At 34.0% G+C, this 26090-nt stretch overlaps 3 protein-coding genes across 4 annotated transcripts; 2 read left to right on the top strand and 1 right to left on the bottom strand.

The window, feature by feature from the left end:
* Positions 1-337: 337 nt before the first annotated feature.
* Positions 338-4126, bottom strand: LOC140983746 (calmodulin-binding protein 60 B-like). Of its 2 annotated transcripts, XM_073450871.1 has the most exons (9): positions 3971-4126; positions 3546-3621; positions 3235-3275; positions 2411-2901; positions 1887-2047; positions 1580-1777; positions 1260-1425; positions 939-1159; positions 338-846 (listed from the first exon to the last, which is right to left on the bottom strand). In XM_073450871.1, the coding sequence occupies exons 1-9, from the start codon at positions 4072-4074 to the stop codon at positions 781-783; spliced, it is 1524 nt and encodes a 507-aa protein (XP_073306972.1). In that variant the 5' UTR covers positions 4075-4126; the 3' UTR covers positions 338-780. The 2 variants fall into 2 exon arrangements, with proteins under 2 accessions (XP_073306972.1, XP_073306971.1); XM_073450870.1 differs by having other exon boundaries at positions 338-1159.
* A 6674-nt stretch (positions 4127-10800) lies between these two features.
* On the top strand, positions 10801-14612 carry LOC140984533 (GTP-binding protein OBGC, chloroplastic-like). The gene is made up of 6 exons (XM_073452023.1): positions 10801-11946; positions 12358-12631; positions 12757-13045; positions 13628-13787; positions 13967-14075; positions 14181-14612. Exons 1-6 carry the CDS (start codon positions 10898-10900, stop codon positions 14259-14261), a joined length of 1962 nt encoding a protein of 653 aa, XP_073308124.1. The 5' UTR covers positions 10801-10897; the 3' UTR covers positions 14262-14612.
* A 3455-nt stretch (positions 14613-18067) lies between these two features.
* On the top strand, positions 18068-22960 carry LOC140984230 (ATP-dependent DNA helicase Q-like 1). Its single transcript, XM_073451497.1, has 10 exons — positions 18068-18271; positions 18383-18774; positions 19121-19381; positions 19814-19977; positions 21165-21261; positions 21376-21419; positions 21593-21707; positions 21784-22137; positions 22339-22563; positions 22678-22960. The coding sequence occupies exons 1-10, from the start codon at positions 18157-18159 to the stop codon at positions 22801-22803; spliced, it is 1893 nt and encodes a 630-aa protein (XP_073307598.1). The 5' UTR covers positions 18068-18156; the 3' UTR covers positions 22804-22960.
* The last annotated feature ends 3130 nt before the right edge of the window (positions 22961-26090 follow it).

Raw genomic sequence — 26090 nt, forward strand, 5'->3', positions numbered from 1 at the left:
TGAATATAATCAGCTGATATATATAAGTACTATTGTTAAAAAAATCAAGATTTAAAAATAAAATTTTAAAAATTTCTTTTTTTTTAAAGAATTTTTTTACATAAAATTAATTTTTCATGGGGAAATAATGGGGAACTGAAAAAAAAGGAAAGAAAGGTGCTTGAAAATAGAAACAAAATTCTAATAAATAGTCATGTTGAAGAAGGGAGCGCTGGTGTAATTATTTCAAAGCACAAGATGTTGAGCCAAAATATAGATAGCGCAAATTTAATTAAACTAAATAATTTTTTTACATGTAAGATAATTGCATTGACAGGCTTCTTGTGCAGCTTAAAAATTGAACAAGTTCATAGTTTTATTACCAAATCAATGTAACCTTGCATTCATGCAAGAACATTGATTTTCAATTTTTTACAAATATCATAAAATTCAATCTAATCTAATCTTGAAACTGCCTTTCATACAAGCATTAACCATGCAGAATTGAAAACACCACCATACACATTTGAAACGCTGCTGACTTGACAGGACCTGCATCAGGATGCTTACATATAATGCCGCCGCCCTGTATTTTCAAATCTTCACTGATTGCTGCATCTAAACATGAAACTAACATTCTATACAAAAACCATTTGTTTGCATTTGCAGCAAAGAATAAAGAGATCATGAATCAAGACATGGAAACAACACACTATTTTACATGTCGATTGTCCCCAAGATATTTACATCCATATACAGTTGTACAAATACTGTTCCCATTTTTTAGCAGCTGCACTACGTTTAACCAGTATCCGCCACTTTACGACTGTCAAAATCTTGCACCAGCTCGTTTGGGGTTTCCCATTCCTGGCGACAAGGATTCGAGAATTAGAAGAAATTATTTGGTGATTGTTTGAATCAAGAAGCAATCCATTCTCATGCCATGCTGATAAGTCAACCTGATAATTATCATCAATTGGTAGATCCTCAGTTGAAAGTTGCGGCTCTGAGACCAATGTGTAGAATTGCCCAATAAAATCACTAGTTGTCGGGTTCACTTGCATTTGACTTGAACTCTCAACAAAAGGATTCTGAAACGAACTATAGTCTCGTTCTATTTCACAATTGAATGCAGGAGATACCGTTGGATGATCAGGATTTATGGGCATCAGTAGTTGCTCTGTGAGAAGAAAATTATTACATTTATACCCCCCAAAAAATGATGTTTGAGAAAAATATTAAGAGAGAATGGAAGAAAAATGAGTTTGATGATTCCTTACCCAGATCAGCTAGGAAGTTTCTGCCCTGAAAATCTAAGCTAGGATCATTCAAATTCCCAGCTCCCGAACTAGTCAGCATCGGGTAGCCAACTACAGAAGGATCATCTACTTGAATCCAGTCGTTTAAATTTTTGAAAGCATGCTGCTTCAGATCTTCCACCAGCCTCTAGTCAGAAGAATAGAAAATCAGATCAGTTTCACACCGAGAGGTAACGACAAATTTTGTTATTTTCCCTTGAGCAACATGAAATAAAAGCAGCACACCCAAAACAAGAAAATAGTTGCAACAACAAACATTCGAGGAAAAAGAAAATACCAACCATTTGACGTCCATCGTTGGAATCCAAAGAATGGAAAGTTTGTCCATCAGAACTCACACCAACAGCCCTGTAGACAGAGTCAAACAACAGGCCGGTACCACATACAGTCCTGTACTGATATAGCTTGTTGTCTAATCTACATGTCGTAGCATGCCGTATAATTGTATCCCATGTCTTGTTTGAAATGTTACTGAGTGCCTGCATAATGAACTTCAGGATTAATACAGTTCGGCAAATGTCAATAACACAAGTTTTATTCATCAGAACAATCCGATGGCTCAGTGAATATCAACAATGAGTATCTTACAGCGCGTAGTGAGGGCATGTCTGTGACATACGCTCTCAAGAAATCTTGAACTGACAACAAACCAAACTGAGCCAGTCTATTATGGGAGACGCCATCTTTGGCAATCTTCTCCAAACGCCATACTTCATCTTCCAAGGATGGGGGGTAGTGCTTCTGGTATGCTGAAAGAGAAATAATCATCCGTAAATTTCTATTACCACGTGCATATGATTCTCCTAAAGGGAAACATCTTGACCTTATCAATCACCATTTTGTCAATCACATTTAACTGAATTAAATCCATGTTAAATTTTTTATTAAAAAAAAAAACCATGTTAAATTTCAAACCCTTCCTTCAAGCGGTTTCCATTAACAATTCACTATTGCTCTGATACAGAGAAGCACGCTAATGGTGTTTAAGTTAAGCCACACGTAAAATAACACAAACACGAACAAATATGAACAAGTGCCAAGCAATTTATACAAATTGACGACATATCGAGAGGCAATGGAAAAAGTAAAGGTGGAATACAGAAGATACTTACACTCTCCACGATGATCTTTAACTTTGAAAGCATTGGTCATTCCTTCTCTAACCCTAATTTCACCGGCACTGGCATTAACAGTCGCCCCCAACCGAAATTTCCCACTTCTTATCCATCTTGAATTATCAGTGAAACTGATGTCACCAACATAGCCCACTCCATCCTTCAAGGGAACCACCAATTCCCCAGTCACCAATGGCCTCTTCCCTTCCCTGCTCTGAAGAACTTTCCGATCAAAATCCTTCTTTTCCCAATCTTCGCGATCATCGGGACCAAAATCACCATCAAGCACGACTATATTCACTTTGATGGAAGATAGGATACCAGATCTAACAACGGACTTGGAACAAGAATCGTACAACACAATCTTGATCGGGTCGCCGCCGTCGGATGCAACCCTACTGTTGGTGAACAAGGTGTGCGGTAGATTACTGTGAAATTGAAGCTTGTAAGCTGCTGTTTCGGAGCACCGGATTTCATTGCCACAGGACCTCCTACAAAAATTACAAACAAACCCAAGTTTGTAAATGTTTAATGTATCCAAAAAATAAGTCGATGTTTCACTTCAATTAATTTTGCTCTTATTCTTTATTAGATACAAGTCTCTCGATGAAAGTCGACATCATATATTAAAATTTTCGAAAGTTAAAATTATACAATTTATATAGAGATAAAATATTTATTAGGTACGACGACCACCGAATCAATAGAAATTGACAACATATGTGAAAAATTCAAAAATTATAATTAGTCATTTCATACGAGAACAAATACATACGTGACATTGAAAAATCTAAAAATCCGTATAAGAAAAGAAAACCCACCTCAAATATGGGTCGAATGCCTTGTCCACGGCCTCTCGCACCTATCAACATGAAACAACATAACCGGTCGGAATAGTTTCTCCTCCTATTTTGAATAGTTGTTCTTCGATTCATAGATTTAACTCAGATAGATTTCAAATAACAACTTTTCAGTATTATTGAAATCCACATGAACATTGCTCATCCAAAACCAACTTTATACATTTACAAATTTAGTATTCTCATTTTAAAAATCTAGATTTTTCTGTATATTAAAAAAAATTTAAATCAAGTCGACACGATTCATATCAAAGAAGAAAGCGGCATCATACCCATTTCCTAAGGATGGGTTCAAAGCTCGGCACAAAATCTTGCAGACTCGGTGTACTATTTGCCCCTCTGAGTATGCTGCCAAATTAAAAAAATAAAAAATAAAAAACTCAACAAAGTTACATACATAATTTTAATGTTATCGAATTAATTTTTCTCATCTGGCTTCCATTAGTAGGAATTATGGATGATACTTAAAAAGTGTTCGAGAATAGTAATAGTCTATAATGAGATAAAAAAATCGAATAATCGTTCCACTAACGGTAACTTTTGATAAAAAAAAAATTCATTAATTATAAGCATACAAGATGTGTTAAAATACATACATAAATATTTCATTTCAAAAAGTGCATAACTTACTAACTTGATCTATTCGAAAATTTTCTAAATCGAAGTCAAAACTTCGGGTTTAGTCGATATTCGATACCTCGAAGCGGCCCGGCTCGAACCAAATCGACGGCCTTGATATTCACCAATGGGAAGCTGAGATTCTTCTTCTCCCCTATCCATGAGTTTCCTCTTCATCGCCATTAAAGAGCCTATTTTTCAGGAACTTTACAACCTTAATTTAATGTAATAATCAAGGGGTCGAAGATTGCAGCAACAAACGACTCAACAGAAATTGAATGCCAACTGTCAAATATTTATATAGGATTTAACCGATGAGCAGTTGACTCGGAGTTTCCTTGAAAGGTTCATCCATGTACAAAACAAAGACATTTGAATATTACAAGTCAACTCCCAATGCATGTTTATTTTTATAAAATATATTATTTCAAGAAAATGTGATTTATGAATAAAAACATGTTATTTTATTAACAAGAAATCTCTAACAAACTTTCAGTTGCATTTAATGTTAATATTATAATAGACAAAAACTTGTGTGAGACGGTCTCACGGATCGTATTTTGTGAGACAGATAAAGATTCATCTATGTAAAAGTATTACTTTTTATGTTAAGAGTATTACTTTTTATTGTGAATATCGGTAGGATTGACCCGTCTCACAGATAAATATTGGTGAGACGGTCTCACAAGAGACTTACTCATTATAATAACCATTAAACCACAAGCAATGTATGTCAGTACGTGGAATTGTTGTTTAACAACTATTTTCTTTCCCCTGCCCCACGTAGCAAAACGCGGATGGACTATAAAAAGATGCCCACACACACACACACACACACATACACACACACATATATATATATTCAGAAAAATTATTTTCTAAATATATAATTGCCATAAAGATGTAGACTTGGCCACAGTTCGAGTTTGACTCGAAACCGTGATCGTAACCGACTTTAGACGGGCCAGTTACAGTTTTAGCATTCAAAAATCGTCAATCCGGCGTGTTTAGGGCTGGGAAAATATACCGAAATATCGAAATACCGAAATACGGTACCGAAAAAATACCGAAATTACCGAAAAAATCGATATACCGAAAATGAAATTTTCGGTATAGGTATCGGTACGTAATTATTTTTTTTTCGGTATTTCGGTATATACCGAAATACCGAAAATAATTTTTATTATTATTTTTTTTAAAATTTAAGTTCGGTATACCGAAAAAATGTCGGTATACCGATAATATTTTCGGTATACCGACAAAATTTTCGGTGTCAGTACGGTATCCGGTATAAACTTTTTCATATCGAAAATTCGGTATACCGAATATGCGGTATACCGAATTTTCGATATCGGTATCGGTATGGAAAACCGTAGTTCGGTACGGTACCACCCCTACGTGTGTTGATATTATTATTATTATTATATTTTAAAATGTATGTGAATGAGGCTTGGAAGAAGAATAAAACAGAAAAAGTCTTGGAGTAAGATGTGATCACACCCTGACCGCAAAGAGTAGTGAAAATTATGATGATTGTAGCTCGAGATTTATAATGATAATATCATATTTTAGTAGTCTTAATTACGGTATTTGATTCATTGAAGAATTTTAGAGAGATGGATTTTTTTATTGAGAGAAGAAATATTTGATAGATTTTTTACAAGTGCAAGACATTTTTTAAGTTTTTTAAATGTCTATTAATTGACAAATAATGATTTTTGAAAAAAAAAATCCAAGTGACTTTGCTGTTAACTGGGCCTGGACCTGGACACGTACCTCCAGTTCCATTACCCGGACAGTAACAACGATTCCGGTGGGTCCGACTCATGGCCAGGTTTATAAACGATGATCTCTTCATCTCATATATTTAGGATTTTTTGTGTTTTCGTATGGATTAAAAAAATTAATGGAAAAATAAATTTTATAAAAGAATTTTCCATTTTATCCGAGTGAAATTGGTAAGGGTCGGAATCAATATTTAAACACATTAAATAATTAAGATAATAATCAATATTTAACTTTTATAAATTATTAAAATAATCGCGTGAGGACTTAAACCGAGTGAGAGTGGGAAAGGTCGGAGTCAATCACAAAATTCAATGGAAAAGCAAGGGATGAAACACACCACCACAGGCGTCAAAGGAGACAATGTTGCATCGCGTTTGGTGAAAAGAAAAACTTGGGATTGTTGATTGTTTGTTGTGCAGAATCAATCGAGCACTTGGTGTGTGAAGAAAAATATAACAAGAAGATTTAAGTATGAAATATCGGATCCATTTTATTTATATGAGTTTATATGTGAATAATTATGTGTTGTGGGTTGTCTGTTAAGTTAAGTTCTAAATAAATTGATCAACTAATGTTTTATATTATTGAGCTTTAATGTATCTAATATGTTGTGAGTTTATAATGTGTAAAGACATAAGTGTGATTTATGTTTTTATGATGAGCTAAAATATAAATATCATAAGATAACAATAGACATTATTTATATACGAGTTATGGTCCTCAGATCACGCGCAATCACGTTCTCTATTATCTCACCCATTAAGAAAATAGTTCAGAAGAGAAACTTAAAGGATCCTCTCAAGGAAAAACCGCGTAGATCTGGAAGATCAAGACACAGTTTAAAGAATTCAGAATTATGACTTCAGGTACGCTTCCGCTTAAGTTTTCAGTCAAATTCTTAATGATTTAGCATGTTGGATTATGTGGTTTCTAGATTTTCTCCAACAAGTGGGATTAGAGCCACTTATGCTTGAATAATTGAGATTTGTTTAAATTTTTAGATATTATTTGGTTCCAGATCTGAAAAAGAACTTTGTTTTAAATTTTTTTTATATGATTTCAGATCTGGAAATTTTTTTTTAAAAACAAATATTTTAAAGTTTCAGTTTTAGTAAAGAGATTTTGGTTGAAAATTTTAAAGATTCAGTATAAACTTGCTTTTTCGTCCAATTTTTGTTCAACAAAAAAAATATTTTAGAGAAAAATAAAAAATTTCGGTTAAAATTTTTCACCAAAATCAACTTAGGGAGAGCCTAAGAGTGCTCGAAGACTCGCGTGGACCCGATTTTGGGGCGTCCCCGCACGCCTAGGGAATTCTCGGTAGTAGCAGGCGCGCTGTACAGAATTTTCCAAAAAAAATTTGTGGTTCAAGTTTATTCGGTTTAAGCTTAAATATTCAATTATTCAAATAATGATAAGGTTATATATATTTTAAAATAAATTGATTGAAATAAAATGTCGTCAAAATGAATTCTTTCATGGAAATTAATTTTATTTTGAAATACAAAAAGATTTTGGTGTATGTGATTTATATGAATATTGATCGGACCAAAGGATGGTTAATATTTAATATAATTACATATACACTTGCGGTGTTAAACTTGCGATAGTTGTAGGGGTGTCAATCGGGTCGGGTGGGTCGGGTTTCGGGTCAACCCGCGAAATTTTTTTATTTTTTTCCAACCCGAACCCGAAGCAACCCGAAAACCCCCAACCCGAACACGAACCCGTCTAACCCGCCTAACCTGAATTTTTTTTATTTTTTTAAAAAAATTAATGAAAAAAATTCGAAAAAATAAAAAATAATAACAATATTTTAATTTAAACACATAATAACAAAATTTTCGATTTAAATTTGAAAGTTTAATGGTATAAAATTAAAAGTATATTTACTAAATTAAATAAACAATTGTTAAAAAAATAAAAAAAAAATAAAAATAAATATTAAATGATGAAAATTTATCAATAAATATACAATAAATTTTGTTCAAACATACAATATATAAAAATATAGGTAATATTTTCAAAAAAAAAAGTTTTCGGGTCAACCCGCGACCCAACCCGAAACCCGTCTAACCTAGTACTAACCCGAACCCACCCAACCCGAACCCGAAAAACCCCCACCCGAACCTGATTTTTTTCGTGTTGGGTCGTGTCGCATTTTGACACCCCTAGATAGTTGTTCAGTTTTTCATGTGAATAATAAATCGGCTCAAAGGAAGGTTGTTATTTGACATGATAGTTATTATCAGTGTTTGACTAATGCGTCATGATATCAATTACATTTAATGCATATATGAATAACATTAAATGCGGTTGCAGCTGATGGTGACACAACATTTCTCTATTACAAGTTAACGTTACTCAATCTTTTCGACCGTTGGAACTATCGCCTATATTAACAGAGAAGGAAGTCTGCAAGAACAAGTGTGCGATATATTATCAAACTCACATAAACAAAATCATTACAAGTTTGCATACTTCAAAGATTCTAGAGCGCACTCAAAAGCTTACTTACTTCATCGCTCATAAGCACGCACCGAACAAAAAGATATCAGATCATTCTAGAATCATCTTCTTGCTACCAAAATCAATTTACTTGTATCTCTTCATCGCTCATAAGCACGCACTGAACAAAAAGATATCAGATCATTCTAGAATCATCTTCGTGCTACCAAAATCAATTTACTTGTATCAGTAACCTTTCGGTTATTAGATTATGTTGTGATGTCTGGTGAACCGAGTGTTCTTAAAATCCAGAACTGTAAAGTGATCACTAAGAGTTTCAAAACCGGTAGTATGATAAGTCCTGATTGGAGTAGGCTGTTACAAAGAGTTTTTGTAAAGCCAAAGTCTTTTAGTGGAATCCTTCCTGAAAATTAAGAAGGGTGACGTATTAGTATTTATCTCTGAACATCCATAAAAAACCTTGTGTCTTTACTTCCAGCAAGCACTTACCTTTCACACTACATCTCGTTGATAAGTTTGCCAACAAGTTTTAAGTTATCATTAGAAATCTTGAACTGTCTTCCGCACTCTACAGTGATTCATAATTCTAACAAGTTTGAGAAGAATTCTCAACCGCCTCAAAACGGTTGAAAAACTAGTCTTAGAAAGCAAATTTTGAAATAGTTCATTCACCTCTGCACTCTAAACTCTTTCTCAATCCTAACAGACATTCCTTTCAGAGTTGTGTTTATGGTTGATGAATTGAAAAAGAGCTTTGTATTTGATGCAAAAATTTTGTTATATTGTATTTAAAGCCGCACCAAAACAATATTTCATTCATCTCTTAGATTTGTATGTGCTTTCACACATATTAAAAAAGTTGTTTGAAAAATTAAATTTTACGAAAAAATTCGAACAAAGTATTAATTAAAAATAAAGATAGATTGGTAAAATTGTAGAGAAAATAATACTAAAGATTAAAATTGAACTATATATTTGAGACAAACGAAAAATAAAATTCACGAAATATATGAGACGAAGATAATATAATGAGTTGAAGATGACTTTACTAGATGCTTTTTCGAAACAACATATGTAAATTACTATTTAAAACATAGTAGAATACTCCCAAATTTTATAAATTTCGATACGTTTCATCAATTTTAAGCTCAAATAAATTTAATTTTCATTCAATTTCGATACGGTTTTATCAATTTCAAGCTCAGATAAATTTAATTTCTTAGCATTAAAACCAAATAAAACAATAAAAACAAAGCTACACCCAAAAAAAAAAAAAATTAATAAAACATGTTATTTTTCTTTACTCTAAAATACTAACAGTCCAACGAACATTACCAACTAGATAATTTAAATAGTTTGTGCTCTTTTTCTGTCAAAATGATAATAACCTATGAAACAACAGTGGAATTACTTAAATTTTTTTATTCATAACAACAAACATCCTTTTATTTTGGATAATTTAACCTGAGTTTTAATCAAGTTCGTTCTAGAATTTGTTCCCTTGGTAATGTTATTATTTGTGTAACTTACAAATTTTATGAGACAAAGGCCTAATGTCTTACATCAGACCCTTCCCTTCTTTTTTGTGACACAAACATATCTCATACTTCAAGAATATCATCAATGACACCGAGACTATCATATACTTTCTTTTGGTTAAAATTAAAATCTTTGTATTCAGATTTCAAAAACATACTTCAAGAATATCAATGAAGCATGATCAATTGTTTGATCAGTAAATTAGTCACATTGTGTTTCATTCCTCTGGTTATGGCTACAACTGGGATCACAAGAAATAAAGAACAGAGTAGTTTATCATCCTCCCCTTAGAGTTCCTGCATGAATTATCGAAATGCGTCACCGGTGGCAAATGAAATTCTACACTTATTCAACAGTAAACCTGAAAGAAACTTGTTGATGGATGTTAGGCTTGTGAGTCCCTTTCTATTCTCAGCATCAACTATTAACAATAACAAACACTACATGAGCACAATTGGAACTGCAAATGTAGGATCTGCAGCCACTTCTTGCAAGACTTGGGCGAGTTCCCCGGTAGAATGATGTCTCTTATTTCTTGTCAAGGCAACCTCCCGTGAATTCAGCGTTAAACCATGAATCAAGAACTCATCACAGTTGTCAGAATACAAGAACAATGAAACCATTGTCAAAACAAGAATTATCAAACGGATTTGATCGTCCGACGACTAGTATTGAATAACCCAGTCTGAATCGATCAAACATATAATGAATGACTAATCCTCGTTTTAGGATGCCTTACTGAAGCATAATTTAATTTGCAAAAGGGCGGAAAGGTCGATTCTTGATTATTTCAATTTCCACTTAACATCCTGATACCTAAGCATCTTTTTTCCATCAATGTAGTGGGAAAACTCACTCTTTCCTTTGCCGGTGGAGATGTTGGCCTTCATCTTGTCTTGAAAGGAGCCAATAAGTCTCGATGTAATTGTGGGAATGATTGCAATTCTCGGGCAACATCGTCCGCTCATAATTTTCAAGATCACACTTTTAATCGAATTCGTTTAACTGATAAACAAATAAATTTTCAATCTTTGCAGTTGATAGGAACATAATAAATTGATTTATATTAATCAAATCAAGAAAAAGAGGCAATTTAATTTTTTTTCCCTTTTTCTTGATTTGTTTTTGTTGATTAGAATTGAAAGCGATTATCCCACTCCTCCTCTCCCTCCAAAAAGCTCCTCCTTTCTGCGTGAAAATCTTATCTTTGATGGCATTTTCCAATCTATTCTCTAATTTACCTCTACACTTCAAGCCCCTATGCTCATCTCGCTCTAAGCCCAATTCAAGCACTCGTCGTTTCTCTACTAATAACCAGAAAACCAAGAAGCTCAAATTTCGGAACTACCCTCCTCCTCCGTCTCTATCCACTGGCGTGGGCGGTGGAGAAGCCACCACCTTTACCCGCCTCCCTCCGAAAGATGATTCACCTTCCCAGATTTTGGCCGAGGTAATAAAGCTATCTGAATATAAATTTACATCCACCAAAACCCGGGAATTGGGTCGGGATTTGGGAGAAGATTCTGATATTGGCTTAAGAAATGGAAATATTGAGGAAAATTTTGGATTCGGTCATGAGAATTCTGATTTCCATGACATGAATTCTGAGTCCGAGGATGAGGATGAGGACGCGGACGCGGACGAGGGCATTAATAAGAAAGTGGGATATGATTATGGAAAGTTTGAGTTGTATGAAGTGACTTCAGATTCCCTTTATCAAGATAAGGATGATTTTGATGGAGAAGATGACGACGAAATGGGGTTTGAAAATGAAGAGGAAATCAAGGGGAAGGAGAAAGGAGTGCCAGCAGTGATGAGGTGTTTTGATAGGGCAAAAATATATGTAAAATCTGGTGATGGAGGTAACGGGGTGATGGCTTTTAGGAGGGAGAAATTTGTGCCGTTAGGGGGGCCCTCTGGCGGGGATGGTGGGAGGGGAGGAAATGTGTATGTGGAGGTCGATGAAACGATGAATTCATTGTTGTCATTTAGGAATAGTGTACATTTTCGAGCGGGAAGGGGAGGACATGGGCAAGGGCAGCAGAAAACTGGAGCAAAAGGTGAGGATGTGTTGATTAAGGTTCCTCCGGGGATTGTCGTGAGGGAAACTAATGGTAGAGTGCTCTTTGAGTTGTTACATCCTGGGCAGAGGGCGTTGTTGTTGCCAGGAGGGAGAGGTGGAAGGGGAAATGCATCTTTTAAAACTGGAATGAATAAAGCGCCGAAGATTGCAGAGAACGGAGAAGAAGGGACTGAAATGTCTGTATTTGGTGTTACTGTTATTGTATTTGTATGTCTAGTTTTTAGTGGAGGACCAAGTGTGTTGCTGCAGCAAAAGCTATGGATGATTGCAAAATCTTTTAAACCATTTATTAGCTCAAGCTACACTTTTCGATTATTTTGCCACAGGCAGCACCACACAATTAGTTTGGCAATTATTGCTCTCCAAACTTAATTTCACATTATATGCTTGGGCTAGCAGAGGGCAAGTAGCTGCCATAATTTTTATAGTTAATTTGTTCGATATTTTTTTTGTCAAGGTAAAAGAGTACAGAAAAAATCAGAAAAAATGGTAAAAGAGTAGTAGGATACTGAGCTTGCCTGGTTTGATCATTGATGTATTTGTGAGTCTTTTATTCAAATGTAAAATGTGATAGCGTGACTGGCCAGGTGGTTCGAGTTGGAACTGAAGTTGGTTGCAGATGTTGGGATTATTGGTGTTCCAAATGCTGGGAAAAGCACGTTTCTTAGTGTCATTAGTGCTGCCAAGCCTGAAATTGCTAATTATCCCTTCACCACTTTGCTTCCAAATCTTGGTGTCGTTTCATTTGATTATGATGCTACGATGGTAGTTGCTGATTTACCTGGTTTACTAGAAGGAGCACATCGTGGTTTTGGATTAGGACATGAGTTTCTTCGGCACACGGAGAGATGCTTGGTTCTGGTACACCATTTTCAGTCTTGGTTTTCTTGTATCCTTAGAATTTCTGAGTTCTTTTGTTAGCTGTCTTCTTATGATTCTTTCAAACAAAGTGTGGGGACTGAAAACTAATTAAACAATGAGTATAGGTCCATATAGTTGATGGCTCATCACAGCAGCCTGAGTACGAGTTTGATGCTGTTCGTCTTGAGTTGGAAATGTTTAATCCTGAACTTGCTGAAAAGCCTTTTATAGTAGCATATAACAAAATGGATCTCCCGGAAGCTTATGAAAAATGGGAATCATTTCGAGAAACTTTACAAGCTCGTGGAATCGAACCTTTTTGTATGAGTGCGGTTACGAGAGAAGGCACAAATGAAGTAATAAATTCTTCTTACAAACTTGTTTGTGATAAAAGAAGAGAAAATAATGAGAAGGGTAAGTACCTATTGATTTTCCTCGGGTATTCTCTGTTTCTTTATATTTTGTGTGTATTTATGCTCAGTTTCATTTTCTCATTTGATCATTCCTTTAGGTCAAAAAGCATATGAATTTTTATTATGCAAGTTCTCCTCATATGTAGGGATAATGTGTTACGTGCCTGAATTTGGCGAGCTCTTGCTCGGCCTCTGCCACGACGAGGAGTGGTTTTGTCATGAAGAAGATCACAAGGAGATAAAAAAAATAGCTTTTGTTGCAATCAAATTGGTGGAAAATTAATTTTATGATCATTAATCTTCCGTTTTTTTAACATATATTACAATGAAAATCACCTCTGAGTGCACAATCGGTTGTGCACGTCCTAAGAAAATGGAAAACATGCAGACACGACCATGACAGATAACCACCCAAATTGATGGCCACTTGGAACGGTCAACAACTACAAATAGGAAAAACGAGTGTTAAATACTAAAACTAGTGTCAAAATTAAAATGAATACTAACAATAATTTAATAAATACAAGAAAATGAGTTGCATGTAACACAATGATTTCCCTAATTCTTTTTTATCTTACTCCAGGTGAGATGGATCCGACAAATCTGAATATGTTGGCCGATAAGTTGCAGAAGCAGCGTGCTGCGCCTATAAACGAGTATGAAATCTCACAAGACAGCAACACTAACACATGGCATGTGGATGGAGTTGGTTTGCAACGGTTTATCCAGATGACCAACTGGAGGTATAAAGTTTTAGTTGCCATTTCTCGAAACACATGTGATTGCATTGTTCAGTTTGTGTATGTTAACATATCATGTTCCAAGCCACAAACTTCTCGAACAATTTCACTGCTGCATTTAACAAGTATTGGACTTCAAACTCAAATTACGTGTCCTAATTTTCATGTTTCGGTTGGAGCAGATATATAGATTCTGAAAGAAGATTTCAACATGTTCTTGAGGCATGTGGGGTAACAAAGTCACTCGAGAAACTCGGAGTAAAAGAGGGCGATACTGTGGTTGTCGGAGAGGTGTATCCCTTAGTAATTTCTTTTTTCAGTATTGATGTAGTTACAAGAATGCGTTCAACATGAGAGTTTTGGATCCTAATTGAGGTGTCTTTTTATTCCTTGTAGATGGAAATGGTTTGGCATGATGCTCTAGATGCTTCAGGTCCCACGAGAAGGAACAGATGGGCTGCAGAGAAAGTCGAATGACTTATATTTGTGTCGTCGTTTGATCTGGATTCATCGAACTGCTGGTGCTGAGATACGAGTTCTGGCAGTGGAACGCGGGTTAAATTATCCAACTGCTGCTGATAAGATGTGAATTCTTGGTAGTCGAACGACTACAACTAGGTCTATGGCATGTTTCTTGATACAATTTGTATAATCCATGATAAATGCTAGAAAGGAGCAATATGTTTCTGGATTTTAGGTGATTAGAAAGTTGATGTTACTTGTGTAATTTAGTTATACATCAAGGATGTTAATGTAATTGTACCTTTGAGTTATTTATAGATTTGGTTACATAATTTATGAAATAAAATTGTGTTGAATTGTTTTAAATATGTATGTTGTTTATATGATTTTTAGAGCATTTGTGCTAACGTTGCGTGCTTATAAAGTGACATAATGAGGTTATTATTGTAATTTCAAATAAGACTTCACCAAATCAATTGGAAGTTAGATAGTACGTTTGATTTTTGTTTCAGCATCTGTGAAAAGCGATAGTTGGCATTTCCTCCATCTACCAAGAGTGATCTAATGCAGGATTAATTGCTAATGCTTATTTGTTTGGCATGTATTATTCATTTTGTATGTTGGTTTGTGATTTTGATATGCAAAGAAGGCTTTGGAGTTGTTAAAATTTTAAGTCGGATGGAGTGGAACAGAATCATTGTTACTCAATTTTCCTGATAGTGGAAGTAGTTCAATTGGATTAACAATTGTGTCAGTTCCTATTCATTAGGAAGAACTAGTATACTGGTTACTTTTTTGAACAACATTGTATTGGTGACCATACAGTTGTTGTTGTTTAAATGCTGTTTCAATTTGAGGTACATTGGTGTTGTCCCTTCCAGTATGAGAAACTAAGGATAACGTACCTATTTTTAAATTTGCAGCGAATTTGGGGATGCACTGATGCAAAAGAAATTATGTTAAGGATGATAGAACCATGATACAAAGGGAACTGCAGGTTGTTCTTAAAGATCCTGATCCCACTGTCATCGTACATGTTGCCACCTCGCTGACCTTTTCTTAAGGGGCATGCAGATTTGTTTTGGCACGAACTTAGCTATACAGTCTTAATTTTCCTATCTGTTTGTTATCTTACTCAATTTTTAGACTCTGCACTCTTGCATGCGTAACCAGGGTTGTGGTCTTGAGGAATTCACTATAGAATTTAGTACACCTGTTAGACCTCAATGATAGACTCGATCACTAAATAGATTCACTAGTCTTTCCTGTAATTGGAAGAGCCAATTCTTCTCTAGTCCTTGACCATGTAGAACAATGATAACATTCCATTTTGGCCATCACGTCTTTGATGGGCACAACCACATACCTGCAGGTTGCAAACATCAATGCACAACTATTTGTAACATACCTAGGTGCATTTTATTAACTCTCCATTCATCCATGTCCAAGCCCCAGAGCCTGCTGGTGTAGCTTTCGAGTGTCTCTCTGATGTTTTGTTTTGTTTTGTTTTTTCCCACCGCGTGAACCTAATATATCCTTAAATCTACAGATCCCACTTATAATTATTCACGATAATCAATTTTGATAGTTCTTATGGGAGGCCGGTGATTCGGCTGTTTATGACCATGTTCTGATGGAATAAAGAAAATTCATGCAGATGCTTTGCAGAAAGCTCTTTTTCCATGGAAGCGTATGATAAGGTGGTCGAGTACAGGTGACTCGACTTATAGGACGACTGTTATGATGTTAGTGTTACCTAATGATTGAAGTAAATAATTCTTTCATCGCCAAGATTTATATACCTGACTTCAATCTTGGATTGAGATGTCGTAATTTCAGTTGCAGCCTGCAGGAAGTTTAAAGGAAATGGAACATAAAAGGGTGAGGGCTCCACCTCTGACCATGTGTATGGATTGATCATGTGAGTTATTAGATAGCTTTTGATTCTGATTGGCAGTCTTCATTTCATAAGAATGCAACTCATAGAAATTGATACGTACTTATTGTGTTGCATATGATACTCAAATAACCGGAGGAACCCTGGTCCAACTTGAGTTTTTCCATTTATACTATATCAACACTTATCATCCTTGTACACTGTTAGCTAATGCTCTGCTTTACTATGACTTTGTATTAATTAATTTGGATTCTACATAGTAATTTGTGTAAATTTCTTACAAGTTTTTGCATGTAGTGGTGTCATGGTGTTGGGGGCAGGTATGTGGTTTGTTTTACTTAAAGCTATAATTTAGATACAAACGCTCTAACTGATGTTTGCCTAGATGTTCCTCGCTGTTGATAAAGATGAGAATTTACAGCTGAGCAAACAATTGCTTCCTTAATTTGCACACTCGACATAGGCAGAAATCATCTATGGTTTCCTCTCTCCTATTTATGCATGGAGATAAATTGACTGATTATTGATCCCTTTAGTTATTAGCTTCTTTGAGGGAAATAAAACTATTTTATGTCGTATTTCTCGTGATACTTTCACCTCTTTTAGTTGCCATATATTATTATTGTTTAATAACTTCAAGATCTTACTTTTTTTGGAGGGAAAAGAGTGACACAATTGATCTTTAAGGGGGGCAGCTTGTCTATACCTAGAACCAATTTGCAGCAGTGCTGTATGCTCATCATTTGGCTTGTTAATATTGTTCTTTATCCATGTCTAAATAGTGTTTGATGAGCATGTTCAGCATGAAAAAAGTGGAGGTGGCAGTGCTTGAATGATGGATTCTGCGAGTTTTATATGATTTTTTTATGGCTCTGGAGAATGAAGACCCACAGAAGAATTTATATATTTGTGTTGGTATTATTATCTCAGTGGAAGGAGCTTTCTCATGTCGGCTGATACTTGCAGTGTGTTAAGGGTTGTGTTTTGTTTCCCATATCGATGTTTGGTGACCCTTTGTCTTTTCTGGGATCAAAGTCCTCTGCTGGTCAATGTTTATAAAGTGCTCGATTTTGAATTAAAATTGAATACTATCCCAATTAAACGTTGAATATGTGTATTTGATTAATTATTTCTTAAATTGCATTTGGTCAGTTTTAAAGTGTTTTGTATATTGATACTAGTCGAATAATTAAATGGACATTGATGGAGAAAAAAAAAACTCGATCAATTGATCCAGGATCTAAAAAACTTGTGTGAGACGGTCTCACTGGTCATATTTTGTGAGACAAATATCTTATTTGGGTCATTCATAAAAAATTATTACTTTTTATGTTAACAGTATTACTTTTTATTACGAATATCGGTAGGGTTAACTCGTCTCACAGATAAAGATTCGTGAAACCCTTTCACAAAAGATCTACTAACAAAACTGAGGACTAAATTGTTATAAAGTTCAAGATTACCTCATGAGTGAGAGTCAAGGCCTCTAATTTTAGCCATGAATTTAATAATAAAGGATGTTATTACCTTATTAGGTCTTACAATTTATTTCAACAATGAATTTAAAAACGTATATAATTTTAAGAACAACACATGGAACATTTTTTTTTAGCGGTGACGTGTGTTTGTTATAATCGATTATCAAATTTGAAACATGTATATTATAAGAGTACGTCTTCTGTGAGCCAGTCTCGCAGATTTATATATGTGAAATGGGTTGATCCAGTTCATATTTGTAAAAATAATAATACTCATGGACATGGTAGTTCGGAGATCCGTATGAGAAAATTGATTTCATGCGAGTTTTTTTTTTTTATTTTATAATCGGGTTAATCAATGGGCTTATGTCCATTGTGAAGTTTGTGTTATTAATGGGCTTATGTCCATTGTGAAGCCCAAGGCGGCCTCTGGGTAATGTGAAGAGAGCCACTTCTTCGCGGGCAAACAATTCTCAGTTGAAAGCGCGGGAGATTTATTTCTACAGCAGCGGAGCCTCAAAAGAGAGAGGAGAGAATGGGCGATCGGGATTTGGAGTTGGAAAAGACGAGATTGATTAGCTTAGCTCTGGAATTTGGATTCGAAGAAGAATCTGCCAAACAGTGCTTGGATCGCCTTGTCCACCTATATGGTCAGTAATCCCTCATCGGAGTGAATGGAATCCCTTCAAATTTTATGCTTATGAATTGAAAGAATCTTACTTTCCTGCATTCATGGTTTGTTTCCTATTACTCTTGTGAAGGCGATGATGGTCAAGACTTCGTCAATGTGGAGCACTGTGGTGATGACTTTCTGGCTGCACTGGCTGAATGTATGCAAGACAGTGAGGATTGGGATGATGTGCAAGCCATGGAATCAGAAGCTTGCGGTGCTTTGGCTGAGATTCTGGACAAGGACCTTCTTCAGGATGATAATGCAATGATTCAAGAAGGAACTCGGATTCATGTCTCAGAAGATTCTCCTGAAACCTATAATAACCGAACAATCGTGCGGTTGGATTCTTCGAGTGACAGCGAAGAAGTAGACATATCTATTCCCAGAAAAAAGCGGGTGAAACCATCCATTAAAATTTCTATAGATGACAGTGGATGTGGCCCTTCTCCAAGTTTGAATGAACCTTCTTCAGGCTCTTTGGTAATATTTATTTGCGGATTTGTTTTCCTTACAACTTTAAAGTGCAGTTTTGTTGACCTATCTTTTTTGGGCAGCTAAATATTCGTGCTTATTTTGTAGCTTACCTAAATTGAACAGAATCATACCTAAATTGAACAGAATCATATGAAGACACTTATTGTATTATTTAATCCTGGTTATGGTTAATGGCAAAATAGCTGAACTGTAACTAGGGATGCCCATTGATATTGTTAATGCGGGTTCTAGTTCTGCAATTCACCTTCCTCTACCCAAAACTGGAAATTAAACAAATGCCCATGCCTTAAATATTTCACTGCTTTCTGAGAAATGAAATTTATTGGCATAGGATTACAGAAGTCATTTCACTCAAAGTCCAGTTTCATCAGTTTGCAATGAATTAAGACACTTTAACTCATCCAAAAATACGAACGGCACTCTCTCATTCAAAGAGCTTCAGCGACTGGATGACTTTGAATTGGCAAATGTTGTTGTGTTTGGCAACAGGACCTTTCGACCATTACAACATCAGACTTGTAAAGCATTTCTTGCTCATCGTGATTGCTTTGTTCTTATGCCTACTGGTGGTGGTAAAAGCCTTTGTTACCAGGTTAGGCTACTTCATTTGAAGCTTGGATCTTCTAGTTTTATATTTATACATCTCTGTGGCAAGTGAATCCATTTCATCGCTCCTTTGTATCTTATACTGAAGTATTTTGAGGTTTAACTAATTTATGAGCCAGTTGAGATCAGTATACCTGAAGGCAACTTTCGTAGAATCTTTATGAAATTATCTAAGAAGCTCAGGTGGACTTGATTGTCGTTTTTTTTTTTTTGGAATATGAATTATCATATGTTTTCTGCTTAACTTGAGATATAGCAATAAATTATTTAAATATTTTTATTTTTATTTTCCACACCTAATTTGCATGCATGGATGCTAACTCTTGCTTCCTGACATACATGCGTTGTGGCATAAACACAGGAATACATGTAATAACTCCTAACCTTTTTAGCTGTTTGTGATATATTTATCCTGCAGCTTCCAGCCATTCTCCAGCCAGGTGTTATGATTGTCATATCTCCACTCCTTTCGCTCATTCAAGATCAGATTGTTACACTGAATCTTAAATTTGGAATACCTGCAACCTTCTTAAATTCTCAGCAAAGTCCATCACAAGCAGCAGCCATACTTCAAGAGTTGAGGTGAGTTTAGTGTTTTCCCACGTTCAGTGAAATCAATCCTTTTAAAACCTCCCCCACTAACCCATTCCAGCTTCCTTCTGATAATTTTCTTGTTAAGTTGTCACAAAACAAATAAATGCAGTGAATACTTCTGATTTCTTCTGTGAGCCCTTAAACATGAATCATAGAAAGTTATTTTTATTGAACGGTAAAATTATTCCAACTTTTATTCTGAAAGAGGTAGAAAGAAAATTGCTATGATAACAGAATAGTATAATATGCTGACTATGTACAGTATCAACCTTCTAATATGCTGACTATGTACAGTATCAAACTTCTATTTTCCTTGTGCGAGTGAATTTTAATGAGCAAATAGCTTTTAGGCCCCTACGAAAACCTAAAAAAACACGAAACCTCCTTATGAAATTAATGAACTTCTAAAACCTTTTGTTTATAAAAATCAGGCACAAAACCCCCTGCAAATGGGGCAAACCGTAAATGTACCCGACTTTTAAAAGCACAGGGCTCGAAAAGACCTTTAAATTTACATGGGCGGTTTTATGCTTTTTCGATATTTTACGGGGCTGATAAATACAATGTGCCCGAATTTTAATCCATTTTGGTCTACTTGATGGATTGTGTTGGAAAATGCTTCACTATTTACTTGTTTTGTTACCATTTCTATGTGAGAAAGGCATGATTACTTTGATTTATCTTTTACATGAAGGAAACTAGTTCAACCCATATGATGGAGTATTTTAAAAAAAAAATGGAGGGTGTTCGGATTATCTTGGAAGGTCTGCATGTCCTAATGCATATCATCATTATTATTTTATTGAATATGATTTGGTAACAAGAACTTTATCCCTTCGCAGTCATCTGCATGTTTGTTTGTGTGTAATAAATCAATGGTAGAAATATTTAACTATACTCCAGTTAATTGTTGCCTAAATCTTATGTTATATATCATGGAAAGTAAATCATTGTCTGTCCCTCAAGTTCTGCTGATACATCTTTATAGCAGAGTTCTGATGTGAGATGAGGCATTTGGATATAGTCTTAGATGCCGTGGACTCGCTTATTGCTTTATTATAAGTTCTTAGAAAATAATATAGTGCAAAATGCAACAAGTCATTGTGTGATCATTATCGATTGCTCCAGTCAAGTTTCTCGATCTTAAAGTTCAAGTTTTGTTCGAATGTTTGTAGGAAGGATATACCGTCATGTAAACTCCTCTATGTGACTCCTGAAAGGGTTGCTGGAAATGTAACATTTCAAGAGATCCTGCATAGTCTGCACAGGAAGGTTAATTTCATTAGGCTGTGGAACAATTATTCCATTTGTGATGCTTTATAATTGAAAGTCATGATGATTTCTTAATTATACTGAATATGGGAAGATTATTACTCCTCATTATAGGGACAATTAGCTGGATTTGTTGTTGATGAAGCTCACTGTCTAAGGTATGTCTGTTACTGAATTTTTTTTGTAGATAAGGTACATTTTCTATGAACTGCGATTCTATATGTTCCAAATTTCATCAATATATTCTTGTTTTAAGAATAAAGTTTTGTTCCTCAAGTTTAGTTTGGTGATGGAATTGACTACCCACTTGGTTGTTTGTAATGTTTCTTAGCCAGTGGGGCCATGATTTCCGCCCGGATTATAGAGTATTAGGATGTCTTAAACAGAACTTTCCTCGTGTTCCTCTGATGGCTTTAACTGCCACTGCAACCCAGAGAGTTCGGAAGGTTAGGCTGCTGCTTTTCGGTGTTTGTAGAGATACCGTAATTTTTCTTAAATGCTCATCTGACATTTTATCGGCAGGATATATTAAATTCATTGAAAATCCCCCATGCAATTGTACTTGAGACAAGTTTTGATAGGCCCAACTTAAAGTATGAAATGGTAGGAAAATCTAAAGAACCCCTCAAGCAGCTTGGGAAATTACTGATGGATCGTTTCAAGAATTTATGTGGAATAGTGTACTGCCTTTCAAAAAATGAATGTGTGGAGGTTTCAAAGTTTTTAAATGAGAAGTTCAAGATTAAAACAGTGTATTACCACGCTGGTTTGGCCGCTCGTCAGAGGGTTACAGTTCAGAAGAAATGGCATAGTGGGGAAGCCCATGTTGTCTGTGCTACTATAGCTTTCGGGATGGGAATCGACAAACCTGATGTTGTGAGTTCCGTTAATCTCAAAATCTCTTTTCACTCATGCTTTACCATCTTCAGAAAGTTCATCGTTTTATTCGAGTGCCTAAAAGGTCAATATGCAGTTTTTCCTCGTTCATACAACGGTTATCTACTATGACCTTTCTTAATTATAATTATAACTAGTTTAAAGATCACACATGTTTACCATAAGCTAACCATATCTCAGCGTTTTGTCATTCACAACACCATGTCCAAATCGATCGAGAGCTACTACCAGGAATCTGGAAGGGCCGGACGAGATAATCTCCCTGCCACATGTGTTCTATTATACCAGAAGAAGGATTTCAGTCGTGTTGTATGTATGCTCCGAAGTGGGCAACGGGGTAAAAGTGGAAGCTTTAAGGTGGCAATGGATCAAGCTCGCAAAATGCAGCAGTACTGCGAACTTAAGGTCTAGCTATAATCTATTACGAAATTATTGTATAAACTGTTCATGTTATGCACGGATCTTCTATATTCAAGACATTGAAGGCTGCTTGAATACAAAAGTTTAAAACTTTTTCAGGATGAATGCCGGAGGCAAGCTTTACTCGAACACTTCGGAGAATCATTTGATCGCGATTCCTGCAGAACTGGCTCCAGTCCGTGCGACAATTGCCTCAAATTATCTTCAGGAAGGAGTGTAACATAGGAAAGAGTAAGCACATCTTTTACCATGCTTTCATCTGATGAAAATTCTTGGGGCAACACATGCTTCTTATCCCGGAACAAATGGGAGAGATTAATTATTTCTACCTTCAAACATCATTGTACGATTTAAAGAATGTTGTAGATATTTCACAATTAAAAAAAATTTATCAAAGCAGATTGGTAATACTAGAAAGCATGCAACATTAAGATCACACAATCAAATCGACAGATGGAAAAATAATAATTTTGGTCCTCATTTTTCGCCTAAAACTTCGTCTACGGTCTATGATTTAGTGAATCGATGTAATTTCACGTTGTTTTTTTTTTTTTAAATGGTCACTTCTGTTTCTTTTCTCAGTTTTATTGTCATCTGAATTTCATCGCCTCGTGTTTTTATAGTACTTCAATTCTCTTAACAATACAATTCCAACCAATTCTTATTTATTTATTCTATTTGGTTTTGTATAATCCCATTAAAAAAATTCTATCTACTCTAATCATACCCATTTCCTAGTTCAAGAATAGTTGCAATTTAGTGAGTCAAACATCACTTTTGTACGATTTAAAGAATAGTCAAATTAATTTGGTATAAGCTATTCAACTCAGTTTGCTTGGTCAATTTAATGTTTGTATTATTAATTAGCATTTCCTGAATTTGAAAATGGCGTTGATGATAAAAAAGGATTGATTCATGGACAAAAATTTTTTTAAATAATCCAATTGTCTTATTGATGATCAACTAGCAAATAAATTATTAACTTTCGGGAAAATAACTAGTGCATGCTAGAAAGTTTCGGGCCTAAAAAGCAACATTTATAATTTATATTTGAATTAAGTTATACAAAAATATAATAATAATACTCTCACCAAAGTAAAAATGTACAAATATACTCATATTTTATAATATAAATCAAACTAATCAATAAAATAATTTTTAAAAAATAAAGAATTATAGAAGCTCGCAACTTGTACAACGAGACAGTATTATTACAAAACCTCACATGAAATACTCCTAAATTATCTCTAGCTTAAGTGTCATCAATAATTTATTTGAATTTAATTAGACTTACTATCATCTAATATATATATATTTTTTAAAAACTGATTATATTATTAGTTACTTAAAATTTGATTTAATTATAAATATGTACATGTATACAATGTTTATATCAATTAGCTACTACTACATAAAATTTGAGGAAGGGAATTGTTGCCTCAGCTTCCATTGATTGCTCCGTCAAATGTCAATATCTCAAATCCAATCTTGATTTATATGAACAAAATTTTAAATATTTTATTAATTATATTATATTATATTATATTATATTATATTTATATTATATTGAATATCATTAAAATATCTATTAAATCATTTTATTTACCCCCGTTGTATTAAAAAAAACATTTTATTTATGTAATCCTAATTTTCAGAAAAAATACATTTACTATACTAATTTATATAATATATATTAGTCACTAGGTACACACGTTGTATGTGTAACATAATACACGACTGTTACATATGAAATGAACACGATATATATTTATAAAATATTTTCGATATAAGTTATGTTTATTATTAAAGAGCAAATATTCAAAAACATTATATTTTTGACATTACATAATCAAAATATTAATTTCATTGATGAAAAAATTATTATATTATTTTCAATGATTTATGTATGGTTGATGAGTTTTGAATCATTTATATTATTGAAAATGATTTATGTATGGTTATTATATTTGAAATATTTATATCATTTACAATAATTTAAGTATAATTAATGAATTTTGACAAAAATATATTATTTATAATTATTTATATATGGCCAATTAATTTTGAAATATTTATATAGTTATCGTGGTTTATGTATGGTCGTGGGCTATTAATTTTGAAATATTCAAATTATTTTAATGATTAATGTATGATTTTTTTTTAAAAAAAATTCCAATAAAAATAATTATTACAATTTATAATTCAAATTAAAAAATTAAATATATTTTAATTTCAAAATTATATAATGGATTAAATTTTATCAAAAATGTTTTCCCTAAATATAATATAAAATTTTGTTAACTAACTTAATAAAAATTATCAATATTTTCATTAAAAAAAATCTATGCTTAAATTTAATAAATTTTTTTGTAAAATCAAGTGCTCGCGATTTTAAAAATCAATTCGATTATATATAAACTATTATAAATAATATAAATCTTTCAAAACTCATAAATTATGAGAAAATAATATAATGATGTTTATTATTATTATTTTTTTTAAAAAAATAGAGGCCATACTGCCTCGTCGTGACCCAACCGGGTCAGTTTGTTTTGACTCTCCTCCAAACGAACTGTCAAAATCGTAACCTAACACAGTTTCAAATTTTATATTAAAAATTATCATTTTATTTTAAACAAATATAAAAAGTGGACCAAAAAAAGAAAAGAAAAAAATATGATCCNTATTTGGGGACAAATTATAAAGAGTAAGTCTCTTGCGAGACGATCTCACGAATATTTATTTGTGAGACGGGTCAATCTTGTCTATATTTACAATAAAGAATAATACTCTTAACATAAAAATTTATATTTTTTCATGAATAATCTAAATAAAGATTTTATTCACGAAATTGATCTATGAAATGGTGAAGATTTTTTTTTTATTATTATAAAAGCATATCTTCGAGCGGGCAACATTTATGTGTGTTCCAATATCCAACGTAAGATGTTAGAGATAGGTACGGTCCTTACAAGGCTTTGTGGGTCCCACACTGACAGAAAAATTATTCTCAAAGACTTTCGTACTCCCACCCGTACCACACACAGATTCCACACGGTTCCACGTGGACGTCCGATTCCCTAACATCAAGCCGTTCATCCGTGATCAGGTTCTCCTTTCGACGGCCCAGATTACTTTCCACAGGTTCTCGAGTGCACAGTATTGATTTGGTTATGATAAGATGTACGCTTCACATCATGGCCCACCGTTTTCAAAATAACAAATTTTAAATATTTCTTAATCTTTATATTATATAATACTTAATTTTTTAAAAAAATAATGAGAATTAAATTAAATCAAATCAAATCAAAATTATTATAATATGAAATGACAAAATAATTAATTATTTTAATTTTTTTGGAGAGAGAAAATTATTGATTCATACAACAACTATATCTACCATAAAAAAAAAATAAAAGTCAATTTGCAGGGTTTCCTAATCAGTTAAATATTCATGTGTTTGATCAAATAGTCAGATGTTCATTTTCTCGAATGAATTTATCGTATATAGT

This window comes from Primulina huaijiensis, chromosome 9 (assembly GCF_012295235.1).
Source record: "Primulina huaijiensis isolate GDHJ02 chromosome 9, ASM1229523v2, whole genome shotgun sequence".
NCBI lineage: Eukaryota > Viridiplantae > Streptophyta > Magnoliopsida > Lamiales > Gesneriaceae > Primulina > Primulina huaijiensis.

What these genes read in the sequence shown, in the direction of transcription:
- LOC140983746 (XM_073450870.1), bottom strand. Translation starts at nt 4,074, where the DNA reads ATGGCGATGAAGAGGAAACTCATGGATAGGGGAGAAGAAGAATCTCAG. An exon ending in AACCCATCCTTAGGAAATGG is followed by an intron (nt 3,276 to 3,545) that starts GTATGATGCCGC and finishes TCATGTTGATAG; the next exon opens with GTGCGAGAGGCCGTGGACAA. An exon ending in CCAACGATGGACGTCAAATG is followed by an intron (nt 1,426 to 1,579) that starts GTTGGTATTTTC and finishes TCTTCTGACTAG; the next exon opens with AGGCTGGTGGAAGATCTGAA.
- LOC140984230 (XM_073451497.1), top strand. Translation starts at nt 18,157, where the DNA reads ATGGGCGATCGGGATTTGGAGTTGGAAAAGACGAGATTGATTAGCTTA. An exon ending in GTAAAAGCCTTTGTTACCAG is followed by an intron (nt 19,382 to 19,813) that starts GTTAGGCTACTT and finishes TTTATCCTGCAG; the next exon opens with CTTCCAGCCATTCTCCAGCC. An exon ending in AGCAGTACTGCGAACTTAAG is followed by an intron (nt 22,564 to 22,677) that starts GTCTAGCTATAA and finishes AAACTTTTTCAG; the next exon opens with GATGAATGCCGGAGGCAAGC.
- LOC140984533 (XM_073452023.1), top strand. Translation starts at nt 10,898, where the DNA reads ATGGCATTTTCCAATCTATTCTCTAATTTACCTCTACACTTCAAGCCC. An exon ending in GGAGAAGAAGGGACTGAAAT is followed by an intron (nt 11,947 to 12,357) that starts GTCTGTATTTGG and finishes GTGACTGGCCAG; the next exon opens with GTGGTTCGAGTTGGAACTGA. An exon ending in AAGAGAAAATAATGAGAAGG is followed by an intron (nt 13,046 to 13,627) that starts GTAAGTACCTAT and finishes ATCTTACTCCAG; the next exon opens with GTGAGATGGATCCGACAAAT.